Source organism: Opisthorchis viverrini (genome assembly GCF_000715545.1).
Source record: "Opisthorchis viverrini unplaced genomic scaffold opera_v5_11, whole genome shotgun sequence".
Lineage (NCBI taxonomy): Eukaryota > Metazoa > Platyhelminthes > Trematoda > Opisthorchiida > Opisthorchiidae > Opisthorchis > Opisthorchis viverrini.
In genome coordinates this window covers 65,646-86,765 of record NW_008751667.1, presented here as the reverse complement: position 1 = coordinate 86,765, position 21,120 = coordinate 65,646, and the positions used below count along the sequence as shown (strand labels likewise).

Sequence of the window (21,120 nt, the reverse complement as noted above, 5' to 3'; positions counted from 1 at the left end):
GGTTCGAACCACGGACCTTCCGGTCAGTAAATTCGCACTCTAACCACTTGGGCCATCTCGCCTCCCATTTCCAACAACAAAATGTCGATCGATTAATTTGGGACTATTAAAGCTGCTTTTGTCCGAAAGTTGGTACCTTGTTCCATTAGAATCAGTTTGTTTCGTCAACTTCTGATTCAGCTTCCGATTGGATCGATTGGGCTAGTGCGCTGAGGAGTCTATAGTTCCAAAATCGCTGTACGCAAGTTGTAAGTTTGGTTTTGCCGGCTTTCACCTATTTTGTGTCTGTCATTTAAAACGAATGCTTCAATGCGCCGATGTGAGTATGGGATAGGCATAATACTTTCTGATAAGCAACACTCGCATTCTGTCTGAATGATAGTCAACCCAGTTTTCATCATTCGCGATCGGTGATTCGACCCTGAAGGCCCGGCGCCACTTCTTTGCCCCCGACAGACATCGATGATGACAGGATAACTAAAGTCGGTAAAACTTTTGGTTCACTCGCTCGTCAACATTTGTCCTCTCTTCAGCCCATTAGCCTAGTCACTCGCCCAGTCACAATCTATAGGGGATAATTTTTGAAAAAAATACACTCGACTGAATCAGGATGGATTCAGATTTTCCACGTGTTGTCGGCATAATTCAACTAGCGCGAATCTAAGCAAAAGAGACCGGCGAACGGAGGTGGAATATGAGGAATCAGCTAGTTGTGATCAAAGGAGACCTACGAGACCAGGTTACAAACAAACGTCACTAAGGTGCTGTTGGTTGCGTCCCATCAAACTATCGAATGAATCATGTGTTTATGGGATGCCGTGTCAACCATGCGCGTTGGCGATGTCACGAAAGAAATCTCATCCACGCATGACCTTCCAGTTGATTGTTACTAACAAACTCCCCTTTTGCGATTGGCTGATTGGAACTCGCTGTGCCACAGATAGTCTTCTTGGAATTATCCACTTCATTCGAAGCATCTCCAAAGCCACCCAACTTCTTTCGGTAACTTTGCTAGTTTGTGGATGGGTTTGTACATTACGAAGATTCAAACATCAGCGTGGGGGTTATGTGGCTTTCAGTCAGCACATGACCGTGTAGGCGATGCTAAACGGAATATTGTGAAAACCGTTCATACTGATACCCATGACAATGGACATGAAGCCCTGAGGCAGTTTTGCCAGAACAAAGTCCTAACAACTGCCGCGTTTTATTCGAAATCGCTTTAGTTCTTTTTCGGAATGAATAAACCAAGCCACTTTGTTCATGGATGGTGAGGATGAAACAGACAGAATAAAAAACGTGTGTAGGGTTTTACACGCCAACTACAAAGCCAAAATCTAAAAATCCGTTAGAGTACGCGAGACTTGTGGACACTGTACTTCCCTATCGAAAGAAGTCACGTGAAGAAGTTCCTCCACAGAATAAACGGTATATCGATGTTTAACAACTGTGCGCGTTCTTTCACTTCCAAACAGACTACTCGAGTTCTTCCTAGCAAGGACATTTACTAATTCGAAGTTATGTTCACCTTGTCACCTGAAGAGACTTCAGCTCAATGTTTTCCGTAAAACCATTATCGTGGTCATCCGAAATCGGTCCCATCTGACGTTAGAGACCCAAAGCCGTTTTTGGGTGACCATCTACTACTGTCGAACCCTCAGGAATAGCTGTCCTCTTTCCCAACAATGGGTCTACGAATAAACACCGAAATCCTGATTTGCTCTTTTTCAGTAGCATCCCTCTCATTTCAGTATTCACACAGCTTTTTGTCATCTGTTTGGCCTTCAGCCACATACGCCGACGAGGCTTTGTTTGCTCTTATGTTCTGATTTTTCTGACGTGATAGAGATTTTTAATGCTCTACTAGAACCCGAAAATTAGTTATACGAACGAGAAAACGGGGAGCACTAACAGTGTCTGCTTGTTGAGTAAAATTATAACAACAGGTATATATATGCGAACAAGGGACTTATCGTATTACAGGTACAGATTGATAAATCCTGTTGTAAGTCCGGATGCAGGTTTCCTGTCTTCCTCGCTGTTGTGGCAACTACACGTATTCCTGAATATCCGTGCTTGAAGCGCCGTAAGTCCTGAGCGGCTCTGCGCCGAGTTGGGCGACGTGCGAAGCTCTGTTGAGTTGTGTTGTGTTGCTATGCTGTTGTCCTATATGTAGGGACGTTTGCGTGTGTGTGGGTGTCAGCACATGACTTGTTGCTACCTTATCAGATGGTAGACAGTCGGTGTAAGATGAGTCACTTTGTGTGTCGTGATTTGTACGTGTACGGAAAGAAAGGCGAGTCTTGGATCAAGGGCTTGACTGTGAGCCGTGTAGTCAAGTTAGTCACGATTCTGTGGCGTGATTGTGAGTGTAAGAAAAAGACAGATATCGTGATCTAGCGAGTGTCGGTGACCTGTAGAGTCATGTATGTAGCAAAAGGGTAGCTACAAGATCGCATTTTGAGTAAGCCGGTTCGTCGAGTGACAGGTATGCTCTGGTTGGTTCCCCGTCTTGTACCATGAAACAGCTGCGACATTTAAGTTGTTAGTAGGGCGTAACCCCCTGTCAAAAATCACCCTTACATTCTTGCTGTAAACAGTTTCTTTAAACTACTTTTTGGGCTCAGGCTTAAATTTCTATGGAAAACGAGTAATCGCCAGTTGCAGTTATTTCGATAATTTTACTTCAGTAAAGACTTTGTAGATGCAGGTGTAAAGTGCTTCACCCTGAGGCATCTGGGATACACCAGTCTTGCGAGTTTGCCTGCCTAATGCGCCGTCTATTACAAGGCAAGGCATCCTTGTTCGGGTTCACTCGGTGCAAGAATATGTGAGGATTTAGGTTCCAGGATTTGATGGTAGTGCGAGAAAATTTATAGATTCTCGCTGAGCTATAGTCTTGAAGTTAAAGCCGATCTATGCTGAAAAGCCGAGAACCACCGTACAACTGTTTCATCCTTATTGGGAATCATCTGCAGTGCGCATCTCACGAAACTCCAACAGGAAGTCATGTTCTCCTGCCTAGTGGTTTGAACAGCTAATCGTACGGCGATGGGTGACTTTCAGAGTGTACTTGGTTAAAGAATAGTTACCATCCGTCTTATTATTGGCCACAACGTGAGATTTCAAATTTCGATGCGATCAGCATTTTCCGTGGTTTGACGGATTTCGTTTGATTGTCTCATGTTGGAACGTTTGTGTTGATAGCTACCGAAATGTAGTCGAATGTGGGTCAGTTAGTGCACACATTGGACTACTGACACTCAAATTTAATACAATACCACTTACAAATCAATACAATGAGTGTTTCAGTGCAAATCAGATGGATACTACTGAGTATACAACGATGTCATGAAGATGAAACGCCTTGTATCCAACAGCTTCCTTTGCTAGATGGCTTGACATTGACTTGGTACAAGGTCGTACTGTTCATCGGTTTTGCTGTCCACAAACAAGATCACGTGAATATTTGTAATGCACTACTCATACGGTTGCTGAAAACCCGTCGACAGCCCACGACCGGTTTCGCCCTGCTTGGGGCCCAGTGAGCAGGCGTAGTCCTCGAATTTCCGTCAACCTTACGTCCTACTTGAAACAAAATGCACTCATCTGCAAACATGAGGCGGCCTGGTGCAACACATTCAGTTGCCTGGAGAGATTCAGCTGGGTTCCAGGAAAAACTAAATAGTTTGCAAACGAGTGTATCTCTCTAAGATCACGTGAAGTTTCGTCATCCTCTTCCAGAGTGGAAGCTAACAATTCAGTCACCCAACAGAGAGGTAACGGTGTAGAATTCTAGACGTATTTGGGGAAGTCAACTAAGTGGCACGCAAAATTACAAGCCAAGAATTGTGGTATCCTGAGATTTATGAATAAAATGTGGTATTGCGTGCTCAGAACGCGTAGATGAAATGTATCGAACCAACATACCCAGTGAATCGATTAGAATTAGACACTAACGTGTGCACAAAACACGTGGTAACGCAACTGGTCAAGAAGCGCGCGTAAGAAATTCTTCAAAATTGGGTTGACGTGTCAGGGGTTAGAATTTCATGGGATTTGTGACGTAGACGCACAAAAGAGCGGGTTCACGTTAGAATGTCTAATCGACGAAAAAGGGGTAAAAACGGTTCAGCACGAGCAATGAGGGATACAGTGGNAGTGGTGATATCGGATGAAAGTTTTTCTTCATTTATCTTGTACAGATTTTCAAGGAGCCTTTCAAATTCTACTGACCAAAGGCAAATTAGATATGCATCAAGTGGCGCGTGGTTTTATTGCTGAATTTGTGGCGAAACGCGATTGAAAGGGCGCTTTACGTCAACGTTTAATGGGTGAACTCAAGTATTCTTACTGAGAAGGGAACAGTTTAATGATTAGTATGGACTTTAGCGTTGGTCGGTTGTTGTGAAACTGCGCGTACCCACCACAACTCGCCAAAAACAAATATGTTCGCTAAATTATGTGTGTCGGTGACACACTTGGTCCAAACAGTTGTGGCCAAAGGGGCTGCGTCTCAATTCGTACTGGAAAACTACGGAAAAGATAACAGCTTTGAAAAACAAATCATCCATCGCATTTTTGACATCGCTATTCCCAAAAACAAAAGAGCGAACAAAATGTAGAGTAATCTCAGATGATAAACTTTTGGACATCAAAGTGATTTTGAGCACTCTTCAAAAGTCAGTACTTCACAAAAGCCAGTAGATTGTTGTTTACGAGGCTAATGCCAATAGGGATTTGCCTGAAAAGTATATAGCAATGTTGTGGAATGTAGTTAGCTCGGTTGCGCTATTTGGTTGTTGGTCTGTTCGCCGAGCTTGGCAGTTGAAAAGTTGAAAAGTATATGTCATGTTCCGCTTGAATGTAACACTTAATCGTATTAGAAAGAATACCTTTACACTCAATTTCGCTTAGGTAACTTTGTATGCATTTCACGTCGACCTTGTCAACTTTGTTTTCCAGACGGAAGTCACCAAGCATCTGCACAAATTGTCCGCGTTGGCCAAGGAAGGCGGAGAGTTGGTGCAAGAGTTGAAGTCGACTGGCACACGTATAATTGTGAGTAACATCTGGTCTTTTGGTTGCCCAGAATGATAGTCTCACATCGAGTAGAAAGTGTCTCGTTCGAGCTGCAGAAATGTACGTAAGATTCAAGGTCATACTGAGCTGTGTTCATCTGATCCGCGCAGCAAATGCTTTTGACTGATCCAAGCGATTTCCTCGGAGCAGACTAATAATTTGTACGTATATGCAAGGGGTTTTGCTTTCGTAGTAATCACAAACCTTCTATATTTGCTTCTTGCTTTGAGGGTGATTTAAGATGTGGATCACAGTTTTCCTGATGCCTTCTTAATAGCGTGAGCACGAGTCTGGATAGCCGCTTGATAGCCTGATGTGTTTAGCCAGGCCAAAAAATCAATGAACGTGCCAATCAGCTGATCTGTTGAACACTGACGCGTACAGGCGTGTTATGTGCAGCCGAAAACGGGCTGTTTATAGAACTCAGTGGAAAGTTTTAGGCGGGCCAAAACGTGATGCTAGAAATAGAACTTACTTATCAAGGACAAGTGAAGAACTACAAATCAAATCTGTCTCAACGGAAAAGGTTTTTCCACTGGCAGTTGTGTAGTCCAGTTACGTTTGGAGCTGGTCCTCCTATTACCACTTCCTCTTGTGCTATGACTCAGAGAAAGAGTGAAATTTCACCAATTGGGGAGACTTTCACAAGAGAATTCGTCAGTCGAAGGGCCAGTCAACGGGGTTAAAGGTTGAGCAGCGCTACACCCTGTCTGAGTGAGGGTAAATTGAACAGCCGATCACCAGCTCGTGGCAGAATGGTTACATTTTTGAACTACTAGCCGGGAGGTTGCGAGTTCGAAACTTCCTGCTGGAATTTCGTGAGATGATGATTCTCAATAATGAAAGAGTATAAAGGGGCTTCTTGGCTATTCAGCGCAGTTCGGGTTGGCTTACAGGACGGAATTCCCATCAGAAAGTCCCATATGTTTCCGCAATACCAACTTAGTATTTAGTGAAAAAAATATACCTCAAGATTACAATCAACCAAGTTCATTTATTGAGAATCGCGTAAGAATCGAGTTGCCATTAGTTTGCTCATATTATTTATTTGCCGGCTTGAATTCCTTCAATCTGCGATGAAAGCTTGTAACAAGCTCCGAGAAGCCACTACCATAATGTGTCGATCACACCGAGCCGAATGAAGGTTTGGCCACCTATATCGCCGTATGGTGTACCGGTGTAATGAGTAAAGTCCTTTGCGGCCGAGTTAGTTGTTAGCAAAGACCAATTAAACAGCTACAAACTATTGGACAGGAACGTAAAACGCCCCATGCACCCTGTTTTTTTTATAAAAAACTGACCATTCTCACGCGTCTACTTGACCTTTCATTGACCACCACGCAGTTGTGAGCGAGAGCAGCACACTAGACGCGATGCGGAGTCACGAGGAAATTACATACTACTCGCAGGCCTCATCAGTAGTATCCGCTAGTACATGAGGCGCTCTTACTTCGTTGTTGTTTGAAAAGTCTAGACCAGCGATCAAGACATTGATGTTATTGTTTTTCTCTTTGAGCTAAGATTGGTTCATTGAAGATCCAGCAAATCCCCTATACTTGTTTTTCAAGATTCTGTTCATTTAAACAGAATAAGGATGGATGCTCTCCCTGTCACAAAAGGTAACGGAAACTGGTTACCAAATGCACACTCGCGTCGTATGTCGTCATGGAGCTGTGTTTGCATGATTCCAGGACCAGTGGTCAAACTTATTTGGGACGAGCTAGGCTGACGTAATCCACCAATAGATCTTGATAAATAAGTGGTCAGATTGAGAGGGAGATTGGGCCACACTTGTATTCATCAAGCCTAGGTGGTGATACGAAACACCTGACTGTACAGTGTGACCGTCTAAGTCAACTGAGTACAGGATCACAAGCAAGATAAACACAAGTAAGAAAGTTAAATAAATCCATTTAGCCGGTTCTGTGAGAAAAACCGCCTGAATATGCTTTCGATAAGGTATCTTGTCCAATGCTTCTTAGCAAATCGGATGAGTTACGACGCGGCTGAGTAAAGTATTGCTGAATTTCTTCGGATCCGACTACATCTTCACCAACACCTTTGGTCGAGATCCAAGCTCATTGCATGCTAATTATTGAAAATTAATACAAAAATAAATAATCGATTACACCCTTTGGGTGCTTAGCTGCTACGCCACCCGAAGGAAGTGAAAGAGGGTTGAACTATTGTCAGTTTCCCCAAACCTAGACAGATGCGGTCGCGGGTTGGATTCGAATCACAGACACCCCGGCCATAATTTCATGCGGAGCTACCACTAAGCCATCTCGAGCTTTATTCGTTGGATTCCATCCGTGGGACAACACGTGAATCATTTATTACATTTTAATGGGATAATCTCGTTTCAGTTATTCCAAAGATACAGCGTAAAAAGAGCTTACTCCAGTGTAAGCCCATCTATTCAAGTCAAGTAGATTGAACTAGTATTTACAGACACCCATGGAATAGCTGACTGACCGATGTGTCTGTAATGTGTTTTTTCGTATTACTTACAAGTTTCAAGTAGTCTGTACAGAAAGGGGAATAGGCGAACGAACGAGTGATGAGGTAACAAAAGATCAGCTGAATAGAGCCTGCCAATCGAAATATGAGTAGTGTCACATTCTAAATGTAATCTAATCAGAATGGTTTCGCGAACTCCGGTCCTTTTCATGCTTTTTTGCGGTCCATCTGTCTGCTACTGCGCGTCATCAGATCCATAGTTGCTGTGTTCATCCCTAATTCAAGAAATGTGTTTTAGAAGGGTTAAAGACCTTGATATTTGGCAAAACACCTTACAGCCTGTGTAATCTCGGCAACTTCCGCAACCTTTGAGCCATTCCACAACAAAGGGGACATGATATCATAGGATGTGGGTAGTGCGGTAGAACTCCATCCAGTGGGCAAGCTCGATGGGAAGTTTAAGATCTCCCCAGTGAAAAACGATGCCCTTCATTTTGTCACACAGTCAGTAAAATGAGCATTACTAACCCAGATCAGACCAAAATTTTAGAGTCAGACCAATCCAGGGTGACAGTGAGTTAAACAAACGTTCCATACAGGTATGGTGAACCGTATTGCAAGTTTCTGTTGTCACTGGACCGTCGGCATTAAACTTTGAGGTGGTGCACTCATTCGGAAAACTTTGTTCCACTTAGTTACCTGGTTTGTAAGAACGCGCAGCCTAAGGTGTAATTTGAGCTAAAAAACAATATTTTTCCAGCTTCGTTTCGTCAGTAAATTCATAAAATTTAAAATAGGTCTAAGTGAACTGGCAACGTATTCATAAAGTCGATGAGTACGTTTTATTCCAGTGTGCAAGACGACCAATAATGGACGTGCATTCTGAGCCGTTCTCATCAGATTGGTTCAGCTATTCATTGACTGCTATTGGTACTTGCCACACGATCGATACGGGAGGAAAAACGTGGATGGATGATGAAAAAGGTCGAACATTTCTGAGCAACATAAGCTAGGTGCTTCGTCATTTCCCATGTTTACTTCAAGCTCCTTTCTGTTTTTGTTGCTCAAGGCTACTTGACGAGATGTCACCGCAACGTCCCAGTTTGCTTCAAGGCCCACACTTGGCGCTACCCTGGTTACTTATTCCAGGTGTACCCTATACCAACTCCACCATTAGTTCCCCAAAATTCTCCTGTGTGTCTTTATCCTCGGTCAGTCAGTCAAAAATCCTGATGACACTGATTGGTCATTAGGAGCTCATGTGACTTACTCGCATGCACGATCGTGCCTTATGACACCACAACTGATGACTTTGGGTTTGTGCACTGAGCTGGACAATTTGGCTCCGAACTTTGCATCACCAGTCGAGGTGACATCGCCTTATGAGCAGAAGTGCGTGGATCGACATGGGGTCTACCCACCTAACCAGCAGCCATCGATACATTCTAAGCTACTAATATTCCCTTCAGCTACACACCGTAACTTACTCTAAAACTAAGGTGGGTAAGGGGATGGCTTAGCGTTTTAGACTTAGCTTAACCCGAAACTGTTTTGTCGATCGGGATGAAGCGCTTCTTTCGACAGGCACGGTATCAACAAACGTTTTTGACATTAACAAATCTCCGACGGAATACACACATTTGCAAACTATATTGGTGTTAGAAAAAGACTCATATAAATAACTTAGTTGTGATATTCTTCAACTGAATGTACTTCACAAAGGACGCCTGTCGTTTCCCTATTGATAGAGCATAATACTCGCAAGACTGTTGAATAGCTTTCAGCAACCAAATGGGTGGTGAATTCTTTTAGCAAAACCTAATTTTTTGTTTCGGCTAAGGTGTAGTATTTGCTCAATTCGTGTTCGTAGGATTGGCTGCAAAGTTCCAGTATGGCTTTCTCAGCTGCTGCGGAATCTACCCTTGGCAGTTCCGCCTCATGTGTCACGGTCTGATGGACGGCGGACGACCACTGTAAAACGATGCCCCAACGGAGCCGAACAGTTGATTTTTAAACCCGATTTTGGGTCTCGTTTTGAGCCTTTTCTGAATCTGGCACCATGTCTAACCATGTCTGTTCCTGATGGTCCTATCAAAGAGTCTTTTTCCGTTTTTTAGCAATCTGCGCAGAATATGGAATCGAACGTGAACAAACAAATTGATCTGCTCATTCAACTGCTTGAACGACGTCGGGCTATCTTACTGGATGAACTGCGATCTCAGCTGCAACATCGCGGACGTCGGTTGAGGGAACAGTCCAATCAGGTTGGAAGCAGGCTCTCAGCCACAACCAGTCTGATTCATTTTGCCGTCGAACTGTTGAAGGAACAAGACGCTGCAGCGTTCATTCAGGTAGGTTTTTGACGCAAAAAGAGATACTGAGATCCACTTAGTGCAGATTTATAGATCTTCGGTGATGAATCATCCAGTTTTACCAGGGCTGTCTCTTATGCGAGGGACTTTCTGAGTACCTATTTGGAAAAGACAAAGCAGCAGTTAGACCTTGAAAGAAGATTTACAATAGCTGAGGGCAAGGTTCAGTAGTAAGCTACCATCAGCGGGCTGCAATACAGACATCACAAATAAAATCGTTGGAAAATCAGATCCACAAAGACATCACAGCCCCAAAAATAATATTTCATTAATGTGGCCACATTTTTATGGGCAACGCATATATCCAAAATGCTGAAATTCTGTAATGGTGGGTATTGAATTCAATTCGTTTATGTATGTTCACTTCTCAGAGTTTTCATCGACTTTTTGAGTAGCATCGAGATTGAACTTTGAAACGCCGACACAAGTTAAATTATCAGTAGTTTACTGGGAATGCCTTCCGAATAAACCATCTAGAAGATGTAATTGTATTTTTATTTGTAATTAGATTAATCCGCCGAAATGGGAACTATCGAACACCTAACAAACTCCTAAAGGAGACCAGGGAAATGAAAACGAGCCAACTGCAGAAATGTAGAGAGCACATTCGGAACTCTCCTTTTGCCTGCAAAGGATAATGACTTGTTATATCCTTTAGGTTGGGCCGATGGACATGCTATCGTGAGTGATGAATACGTCTCAAAAGCGGTTGAACAAGATCAGTCTTGCCACTTCAGATGACCGGCTGTTTAGTCGCAACAACTCAGGGTGCAGAACCTCGTTCCGCTATCTTTCAACACTACTTCAGCCTCGAGTTCTCACCTCCAGAATACTACTCATAATTGTCGACTGCACAGAACCATGAGCAGTAAGAAATGAGACATCCATTAAGCAGTACAGCCTGCATTTTACTACAAACTGGGATACTAGTTCAGGAACCATGCTCAGATACTCTGATCAAATACTAAGCACTCTTTCAGAAGTGTTGTATTCTGGAGGCACCACCTTTATGAGTGGAACGGAGCATTTCTGTAGGCATAGGGGGAGGTTTTGTTCACACGGGATAGATGCGACTACTGCAGTCTCCCCAGAAGGAACAAGTTTGAACCATCCTCAGGGGCCTTCTCCGAAGGCAAATATTTGGTGTAAACTCCACTCGAACGATTACCTTCTCCCCTGAGCGAAGATCTAGACGGTTTGACCCGGTGGATCCCCTCGAGGGTTAGAAATTCAATGTTCCTTTAGGTGCAACAGTACGCTATCGTCTTCCTTTGGGAATCGGGTTGGATCCTCAGATTATGAAACACCCGCATTCCAAAGTGTCTTCGAAGTAGTTCACCTATTCCCGACAGTGTTTGCTTCACCTTGAACGTCCAGAGAACCAGTATGAATCCAGGGTGGAGTTCTCTAGATGAATTTCTATCCAGTCGTATCAAGTGCACTGGGGAGAACGTTTCCTTCCTTACGGGCACTTGACAACACGAGTTTGACCAATGAATTTTCACATCTGTAAACACAAAGCACTACCGTCAACAACAAATTAACTTATCACGGTGGCTTGATGCGCCTAAATGAAATCAACTTTGAAACTATACACGGAATGGCTATTTAATTGCTCCCATAATCCTTGATTTAGTATACAGTTGAGCATACCATAAATCTAAGTACATTGATCACGTTGACTATGCTCAGCGTAAAGCAAGCACGATAAGTGAACCCACAATTCAGGCAGGCTGTCTTCATTGTCAAAAGATTCGTAAAATCTGTACTGTACTGAGTCCCCCAGCGACGTCCACCGAAGTGAAGCTACACCGTCGTTTCATTCTTGGTATCCATGTACACAGCCGGTTACCAGCATTCTAGACGCTGAATACGTTTGATTTATGGCCTGCTGACTGCATGACAGAATGACAGCCAATGGAAGAAGGACCGTGAATAATTTCGAACCGAAACACTATACGAAGGGAAGCTTGTTCTCGAGAAATACACTCATTTGCAAATCAATTTGGTTTTCATGAGTGACTGGACTGAGTCTCTCGTTTATGATCTTCTACAACTGTGCCTACTTGATGAGTCCCAAGAAGGGCGAAACCGGTCGTGGGCTGTGGAAGAGTTTTCAGCAACCTTGTGAGTAGTTTCTTTTATTAAGAAGCTTGTTCTATTTCATCCGTCATCACTTTGTCTGCCTTTTTAGCGTACCACTCACCGAAGGCATCCTTCATGTCAAACGATCTCGCCCTTGGTGCGTGACTTCCACTGAGCAATCTCCAACACAGAGAGATCACAAGAACTGCCTTCCCCCCTGAACTGTCCGAATTCGACAAAATCTCGATTACAATCGGAGTAGTGTTCAAACAATAAAAGCCGATTTAGGTAGTCCATAATGTACAACCAGTTGGCATACACCTTACAATGATCAGCTCAGTGAATATCGACCGCATTTCACTTTGAACTACCCACAGATTCTACCCTCCATTCAGAAGCGAATCCTCACAGCAGAATCTCAGTTCGAAATGGAACTGGAACTTGCCAATCAGACAAAAGCTTGTGGTGAAATTGAACTCAGAGTCAATACGGATTTGATCGGTCAACAAGTGGAAACACTTCAGTTAGAAGAATATTATGGTGAGCTCTCTGTAATCAGTTCTGTTAATTATAACGTTCTCTTTTACGTGCGGGCATCAACTTATAATCGGGAACCGGCCGATCACCAAAAACCATTTTTGAAAAATCACAGCTGGATTGTATAAGACAACTGGATACTATAAACGAGTGTAATATTCTCGGGGTCACACGAATTCCGGCGTGTTTTTTTAGGATAGTGGACAGTTGCAAGTAGGTCCTAGTTTATCCGTGCCACGGAGAAACCAACTCACGTCGAAGCACAGTAATTCAAATCTACGACAGCGATCTCACGAAATAGTAGATATTTTGTTTGAATGCTGCTTTGTGTAAGTTTTCTTTAGCTGTCATCATTTCTGATCTACTCATTCATCTACTCCGTGAGTTGAACTACTAACAACGCATATGCGCATTCGCCTGAGAGACCGTTGTGAACCACGTAGTGAAGCAAGTGGCACAGCTGATCAACAAGCCGAATGGCTGAGAAGGAACATACTACTCTTAAGGTCGCTGAAAACTCTTTGACATAATACCACCCGTTGTTCTCAGCCTTCTTTGGACCCATCAGTGCAGGTGCAGTCCCAAAGTTTCCGTCAACGTTTTTGTTCTATTCAAACCCAAAGTATACACTCTTTTGAAGAGCTCTCGCACCCTCTCGCAAACGAGCAATTAAGCTGGGATTCGGTTGAGCCTGTCGATGATTGAATGGTGTTTTGGAACATTATCCTGAAAAGTGTAGATCCAGGCATCTTCAGATAGTTGTGAGATTATCACTGCTGAAGGTTCATAATGAGAACAAGACAGGTGAACAAAGATTTCAGCCTCCATACTGCAGATTTATTCAAATAGCAAAGCTGAAACGTTACAATCTCTAGTTTTCTGAACTGACAGCTGTCTACATGGGCTGTCTACATCTCCAAGTTGGAAAATACTGTAGATTCCGGAAAAGCGTAAACACACAAGGCATTTGTTATCGGGGATCTTCCGCATATTCTCCCGAACGGATCCAGCGTTCCCTACCCCATGAAATATGGTAGTGCCAAAACAGAATGTGGTCCCTAGTATCTGTGACAAGGTCGAACTCTCTGAACAAGGTGAATCTTCTAACACAAAGGATTCTATGACCTAGGTTTATCCAACACAGGACCTTTGAATTTATTGCTGTAAGTCACCCTGGAACTCAAAATCCTTGGACGATCCAAGTTCGAGTAATACTGTCTGTTTGACGGAATCTGGTCTTGGCAATCTGCCCCTGTTCTTCGTTTCAAAGGTCGCATTGAAAGACCGGGTTACGAATATGAAGCGATAAGGACATATTCAAAAAAGATGTTCGTACCGTCCACGATGAGAGGCTCAAGTACAAGTTGAACACAAACGATCAGCCACACGTGACCAAGCAGGTAGCTTCTCACTGCTTGTGGATGCATCGTAGGAGTTTTTGGGTGTTGCACAGCCAATGAACCTGAAAAGGTGTGGAACGGCTCTTTCGACCCACCTGCATCCATTGGCTTCACTGGTAAATACTAAGTAGTAACAATCGTTCAGCCGTAAAACAGTCTTGGTGCATAGCAGTCATCCCACCCAAAGAACGTACGAAGACTGAGATACTGTCACGATGCCCAAGCCTAGAAAAGAGCAGTCGAGATGCGAGGATGAGTTGGAACTTCCGGTAAGTAAGTTCGCGCCCTAACCACTGAGCTACCTCGGCTGTAGATATCCCACTCCAAGGCGGGAAAACAGTGCTCTTGTTACAGTTTATTAACGGTGCGCATCATTGATTGGGCCCCCCAAACGTACTGAACGTGTCGACCAGTTGGCTTCTTGATTAAAATTTCTACTCAGGTTGCTCCATGGGCGCCTGTAACCCGCCGGATAATATTTTCAACTTCAGGGATGGATAACTTCACAAAAATCCGACAGACCAACCATGGTCTGTTCATAAAAAAACTGATTCACTTGAGGATGAGATCAACAGTTGACGCATCCAGTTCACCTGTTATTTCACGAGCTTCAACCTGTAATCAGGATTACTGACTTGTCATCCTTGCTTTTGTTAAATCGACGATTCTGCCGCCAAACTGGTTAGCCAGTTTCATTCAGTGAGAACAGTAACCGGTTCACAATGCGCGTAGGTCGATAACCTAATCGCGTCGATTCTGTCTACGGTTCGGTGTCCACACTGTACCATTCTCGTTGGTCAAGTTCATTCTTGGATGTGTGTGTTGTTTGGAGACTGATGATGATACATTTTCTTGCTCATTTTCGACTGTCAACTTCTAAGGAGAGCTAGTTGCTAGCCTTTAATTCATTGGAGTCATGTGGATTGAACATAAATTCCAAGAGCTTCTACAAACGATAGAAGAGTAGCTAGTAAATCAGAAAACCATGTGCAAGAGGATGAGTCTATGAATTATGGAGAGGAGATATTAGGCCGACAAACGACTACACCCGCACGAATCGTTGAACACAAATGAGATGCGCTCACCCCAAAATACTACTCAGCTCCATAAACAAGAAACACATACCATATTTGCACCTCACTAAATGACACAAAGTCACAGGCACCTACAGAGCAAATCAAAGTGTACCTATTCTGAGACGCAGTACATCTCCACGCAGAAGCTCTAACAGTTCACCATCAACCCACATGTGTCTGCTATGTGCCTGCCATGCAGACGGGACTAATCAACAGTAGTGCAAATCTGGCTCCCTGAACCCCAACACAATTCGGATGTCTAAACAAGAAGTTGACGAGACAGATTATCGCGCAGAGTGTAGAATGTAATCCTCGTCTTACCGAAAAATGCCATCCGGCATGGACACAGGGTACTTGGTCTCTCGTGAGGTGCCTTACTGACAGTAATGAGTTGACGGTCAAAAATCTAGTTAGAATCTACCCAGTGGAACTCACATTTGTATTGAAATACTCGACAAATTAAAACCCAGTAATTCCTCTCCCAGCCGCTTTTTTGCGGTTCAAAATCCTAGACTGATTGGAGGCTTGGTGTGGCAAACCTGACGGGCTGAGTAAAGCTCAGTTTGCAACTGACACGCTGCTTTGTGATTGGTTCAGCATCACTGATGGTAGTCATGTGTTGCGGAAGCTTCACAATTACACTTTTGTGGGATCTTTTCCAGGTAAGCCCCGCCACTAATGCAAAAAGTGCATGTGCGAAAAGTTAGGCCCCGCCCCACTTTTTGCCCGCTCCAATTTAATGTACGCACACAACCTTGACCTATTTTTGATGAAAACAATCCCTTATCCGCATCTAGGCTCAGTTTGTGCAAAAATTTTCTCCGTTCGGACGCAAAACCTTAAATGAACTTTCTGACGCTTTCAACTCACATTCGTGACAAGGAGACGGCAATACGTTTTTTGCAAAGCAATGGAGTGATGCATCAGCAACGTTTATGCAACACTGGCCACCAAATGACACTTTCAACTGTTTCTGACCGGTGGAGGTGTAATGTCCGACACTGTCGACAAGAAATCGGTTTTCGAAAGGGAACTTGACTGGATCGGTATATAATAGAGTTTAGCGCAGTACTTCTGTTCATTTAATACTTGTCCAAAAATTTGGCGAAAATCAAATTCTGCTCAGAGAAATTATCCATTAGCCACATGACCGCCGTTGACTTGAAGAACTTTCTTCGCGAAGTTTGCGCCTGGCGGTTTTTGCAGACTCCAACAGTTATCGGTGGCCCAGGTCTACACGTCAAGATCGATAAAACGGTAATATCTCGCCGTGAAAACCACGCAGGGCAAGGCAAAGGTACCGAAAATATGGACCTTTTTAAGCAAAATATTAATGACATGTCCCAATTTCACTCTCTTCAATAAATACTAGAGGTACAAATCTCACATCCTCTTTTTTCTAATCTTCTTTGCGTGGCGAGGGTTAATTTGTTGGCGGGGCTTATCTGGAAAAGTTCCCTTTCTTGTACCTCCAGCCCTTAAGCTGTGGTTTCGTCGATTAATCCTAGAAAACGTTTGTGAGGGAGAGGTAGGAACCAGGTACTGGGGAATTCGGGCAGGTGAGCAGCCAATAACCGCATGAATTAACTATCTTCTGCCAGCCAATCACCGAAGTCTTCCACTGAATAGAACGAAAGGCTACGCATCGGCCATCCAACCAGTAAGGCCGATCTGTAATAACCAGGCAAAACGATCGGAGCATTTCGAAGAAAACATCTTCGATTGACTGAGTCAAACACATTCGAGCAGGCACTGCAACGTTTAGCACCATGGCCAGCAGTAATGTCTGACAAGAGATCACTTCGGGGTGAACCGGGGCTTGGCGATTGCTGGTTTCCCCCAGTGACGTATATAGTCACTGGATTTTCCCTACAACTANGAGTGTTACAGGCACAGATATTCCTGTGTTTCCGGGGTTGGTGAGCCACCAAAGGAACGTATATGACTCGCGATCAACAAAGAAAGGTTTCATTCCCTTTAAAATGCTTCCCACGTTCACGCTACAAAATAATGCACCATTTGGTTGTTGGTCTGTTCGCCGAGTTTGGCAGTTGGATTGCAAACGTTTTGTCACCAATCGGGGGGGGGGCATCTTCAGTGAGGGGTTGAGTGGATCACACCACCAATCAGCGCACCCGAGCTACCCATATTCCACAACATTGCTAATACACCGTTTTCTAACTTGACGGACCCCTCGGCTACTTTTCTTATTCAACAAACTACCCACATTTAATGAATGGCTTTGAAATACAGAGAGCGTCGCGGAAACCAGATTTCCGCTAGCAAGAATTTCACTGGCATAGTATATGCATACCCGTCAATCGATCATCCCCGATAAGTTTCGGTAGTCGATATTCCAGGGTCAGACAATGTTAGGTGAGAACACGTGACCCATGAAGTAGCATGGTGGAGTTTGTTCTGCAAGACCCATGTTTAAATTCCACAAATGGTCGACATCTCCTATTTGAGTGATTGTGTACCTGTTTAAAAAATGAACACATGAATTTATCACGACATAGGGTCATTTGGTCAGATTCTTCACATTCCTTCAGCCCCTGGGGCAGCACCACCAGAAGAGGCATCTCAGAAGCTTGGTTCTCATTCACTTCGGGGGTACCTTAGATTGTGCCATTAGACGAGAACAGGCTAGGCGACCGAAGGTTTTTATTTCGTAACTTCTTTTTACCCAAGAACAGATGGGTAGGAATCCATAGAGGGCGTCTCAACAACGTGTGACAAGCAGCTTTGTTCTACAAGAACTTACACCCACGTTTCACTTATGTCTAAGTTCGGGACATGTAAGATAATGAAACTGTAGAGTCTGAAAATATCAGCGTTCAACTCCTAGAAAACAAGAACACCCTCTTCTCGAGAAATACACTGATTTGCAAATCAATTTGGTTTTCACGAGGGACTCAAGGGAACCTCTGGCTTATGGAATTCTACAACTGAATGGTTCAAGTAGAACATAAGATTGACGGAAACCCGGGCACTGTGCCTACCTGATGATCCCCAAGAAGCGCGAAACCGTTCGTGGGCTGTCGAAGGGTTTCATCAACCTTATGAGTAGTTTCTTTTATGAAAATATACTGTGATATCTCGAATATCGTGCCAACTGAAACATGAGGCGGCCTGTGTGCAGCACATTCGTCTAGCTGATGAGTTCCAAGCAGGGCGAAACCGGTCGTGGGTGTCAATCAGATGTTCCTGTTTGTTGGCTTGTGAGGAAGACTAAAATCCTGTTGAACCTGGATTTCGCAGCCCTGCTTTTTCTTTCCAAGACACCTCAATGGAATATTCCTCTTGGGGTCGTTCACAGAGTTATTTCGCCTGTGTTCGTCGACGAGTGCCGGGACAATCGGTTTGGTGTTGGGGCTAAGGATGGTTAATTGGGCCTTGCTCTGCTTGTATTTTGCACTTTTAGACCCAGACCATTTTGTTGACAACTGCACACCTCCTCGTGTCAACTCGGTTGATCTAAGACCGCTATCTACAAGCTGGACAATTCCACGTCTTCTATTCCCTTCTTGATTGGCGGCTTCCACCGGCTCGGCCATCACTTACCGTGTGAGAATCTTATAACCCGATCTCGGGATGTCCACATTTTCCAAATCTATCCTGTGCCCAGTGTCTAGTGCATTGCCGAATGGTTGACTATCAACTGATATTCACCTACGTTTCTCGGAGGTGTGTTAATGGCTCGCTTATGCTCACCGACTCTGGTGTGCAATTCCCTGCGTACAGCTGTTACATTTTATTTCGTATACATAGTTCCTAGTCCTTTCAGTCTGAAGGCGATCCTTCAACTGCACAAAATTCAACTATCTTGGGTGATACTTTTTCCAGAGAGAAATTCTTCTGGCCTATCCCAAATGTCTATAACCGTTTATGAGCGACAGAAGCTAGTGGAGGATATTATTGGTTTTGAAGGAAATGTTATTCTAATAAAAAGGGTAAAATCTGGCTAATTAGTTCATCTGTGGTAATACTTCAGACATTAGTTTCCATCCAGGTCACTGTACACTTATTTGTGTTTCATATGTTCATTTCCATTCCCTCCTTCATCACACCTGTTTAGCACCTCCAGTTCCCGCTTTTTTGTCTTCCGAATGCGTGGTTGACGGGAATGCTCTTTTTGTCGTCTGGCATTCCCCACGCCTTTGTCCCAATCGAAATGAATCTGTTGCTCAGATACCTCAAGAAACACCGTCCCAGACTCGGTGTCCGTTTGCAGACGCCGTGGATACTTCACTGGGTGGATCCAGACCTTCTGGTTTGGCCCAGTTCTCATGCCGGCCAGGTTTGCACCCCATCAAACAAAATGGTCATCTGAATGCGACTCCTTTCCACCCCAATCGTCTGTCTCCCCAGCAGTTTCCTGTCTCGGTGTCGGCCTATCATCTTTCTGACAAGGCATTCGACGGTCCACTGTCAAACGGTGGCCACACAGCAGCCACTCCTTACGGTTCCCGCAAAACCTTGGCTCCGTTTGGCACCAGGCAGCCAGAAATGAACAGTTCCCAATCTATGAACGCCATTCATCCACCTTCGCAGATAGTTGGTAACGTTCAAATAACTACAGGACGATTTTCTCCTCGATCTCCGGGTGAATGTAATCCAATAACTTATTTCTTGGAGGTTGACAATGGACGCGGAGGTATATTTAAAGTAGGTTGGTCGGGACTACGTCATGTGCTTTGTAGAAAACTTTTTAGCCGTAACAAAGTGTCTTTTGCTATCCCCAGATATCACCCACTTGAGCTGATTGTAGTTAGTTGTCCTATTGTTGATGAACGAAACCAGTCAGTCAGGAAAGCCCCACTTGTGTCTCACTAAATCGATCTGCCGGCCGAATGTCACTAGAGAGGGAAGCAATGCGAGTGTTGAAACTATATAAATAGCCTGTTTGACTATTCTTCACAGTGAAAGGACAATAATCGTTCGGCTGTATCCACCTTTCAGTGCGTAGTTGCCATACCATCCTAGGTAGACATAAACTGCCAATTTACCCAAGCCAAGACAGGTGTAATTGAGATGCCGAGGTTGTGTTCGAACAACAACCCTTCTAGCTAGTAAGCTAGCACCACTGAGTCATCTCGAGCTTCTTAATACCAGTGTTTAGACTACTGGTCAATACACCCATTGGAACGGCAAAAAAATCCAAAGAATCTCCTTGAATTTGCGGATTTCGTTTGACCTTAATGTGTGGAAAAAGGTGATGTGATGGAGACAGGCTCGTCGATGCCGAAAAGGATGCCAGAGCTAACTTGTTGGAGCTTAGTTCTCGGTCTGAGCCTCTCAAACTAGCGTTCACTTCAAAACAACCACCAAAGGTGCACAAGGTCTTTTAATGTCCGAAGCGAAGTCAGGAACAGTTGTACAGTGTAGGCGGTTATAATTTTCCGGAATTTCTGACGCGTTCTGGATGCACCATTGGCAACCGTCATTTGGCCAATACTGGGTCGTGATTGGCTGTCGGGTCCAGATTCTCGACCAATCAGATTTCGTCTTGACACCGGACCGGCAAGTGTCCCGAATTCTTGGCCAATCTCGTGCGGGCTAGGCTTATCGGCCGTAGCAGCGCCTGAAGACGTGCGGTATACCGGGATCCGTGTAGAAATCCTGCCTAACAGCGACACAGCCCCGAAATATCAGTCTTGTTATTCCGCTACATCTCACCACTTGAAAGAAGCGTTGAAATGGCCCTGCAGTTGTAGTGTTTACGAAAACATGTACTTTAGTTCACATAGCCGACCAAGAAACCACACAGTAGCTGTTAGTTTTCAATCTGTTCATTGACTTTTGACTGTGGATGCTTCACCTTGAAATCTCACCCGTTTTTCATGCTTTTCTATTCACACTTTGTTGTATCCCACTTGAACTTTAACCACAGGTGGCCTACACTGGACCTGAAACGGCCTGTCGCCTTGAAGGACTACAATTCAACACAACCTATCGACTCCGTGTCCGGGCGAGAAATTCTGTCGGACACAGTGCCTACAGTGACCCTATTCACTTGAAAACAGCCCGTTGTGAGTCTAATCGTTCATCTGTTCTAGTCCCTATTGTTATGTCGTTGAACTAGTTGTCACGGCCTACACTTTTGTT

At 44.1% G+C, this 21,120-nt stretch overlaps 1 protein-coding gene across 1 annotated transcript in view; it reads left to right on the top strand.

Moving 5' to 3' along the window:
- T265_12702 (hypothetical protein) overlaps nt 1-21,120 on the top strand; it is a gene marked incomplete at both ends in the record, with an annotated part of 49,254 nt that overhangs the window by 25,434 nt on the left and 2,700 nt on the right. Inside the window, 5 exons of the mRNA XM_009165052.1 lie at nt 4,966-5,061; nt 9,660-9,893; nt 12,377-12,539; nt 19,091-19,680; nt 20,906-21,044. Coding sequence (XP_009163316.1) covers nt 4,966-5,061; nt 9,660-9,893; nt 12,377-12,539; nt 19,091-19,680; nt 20,906-21,044 — 1,222 coding nt within the window. The remainder of the gene's footprint in view (nt 1-4,965; nt 5,062-9,659; nt 9,894-12,376; nt 12,540-19,090; nt 19,681-20,905; nt 21,045-21,120) is intronic.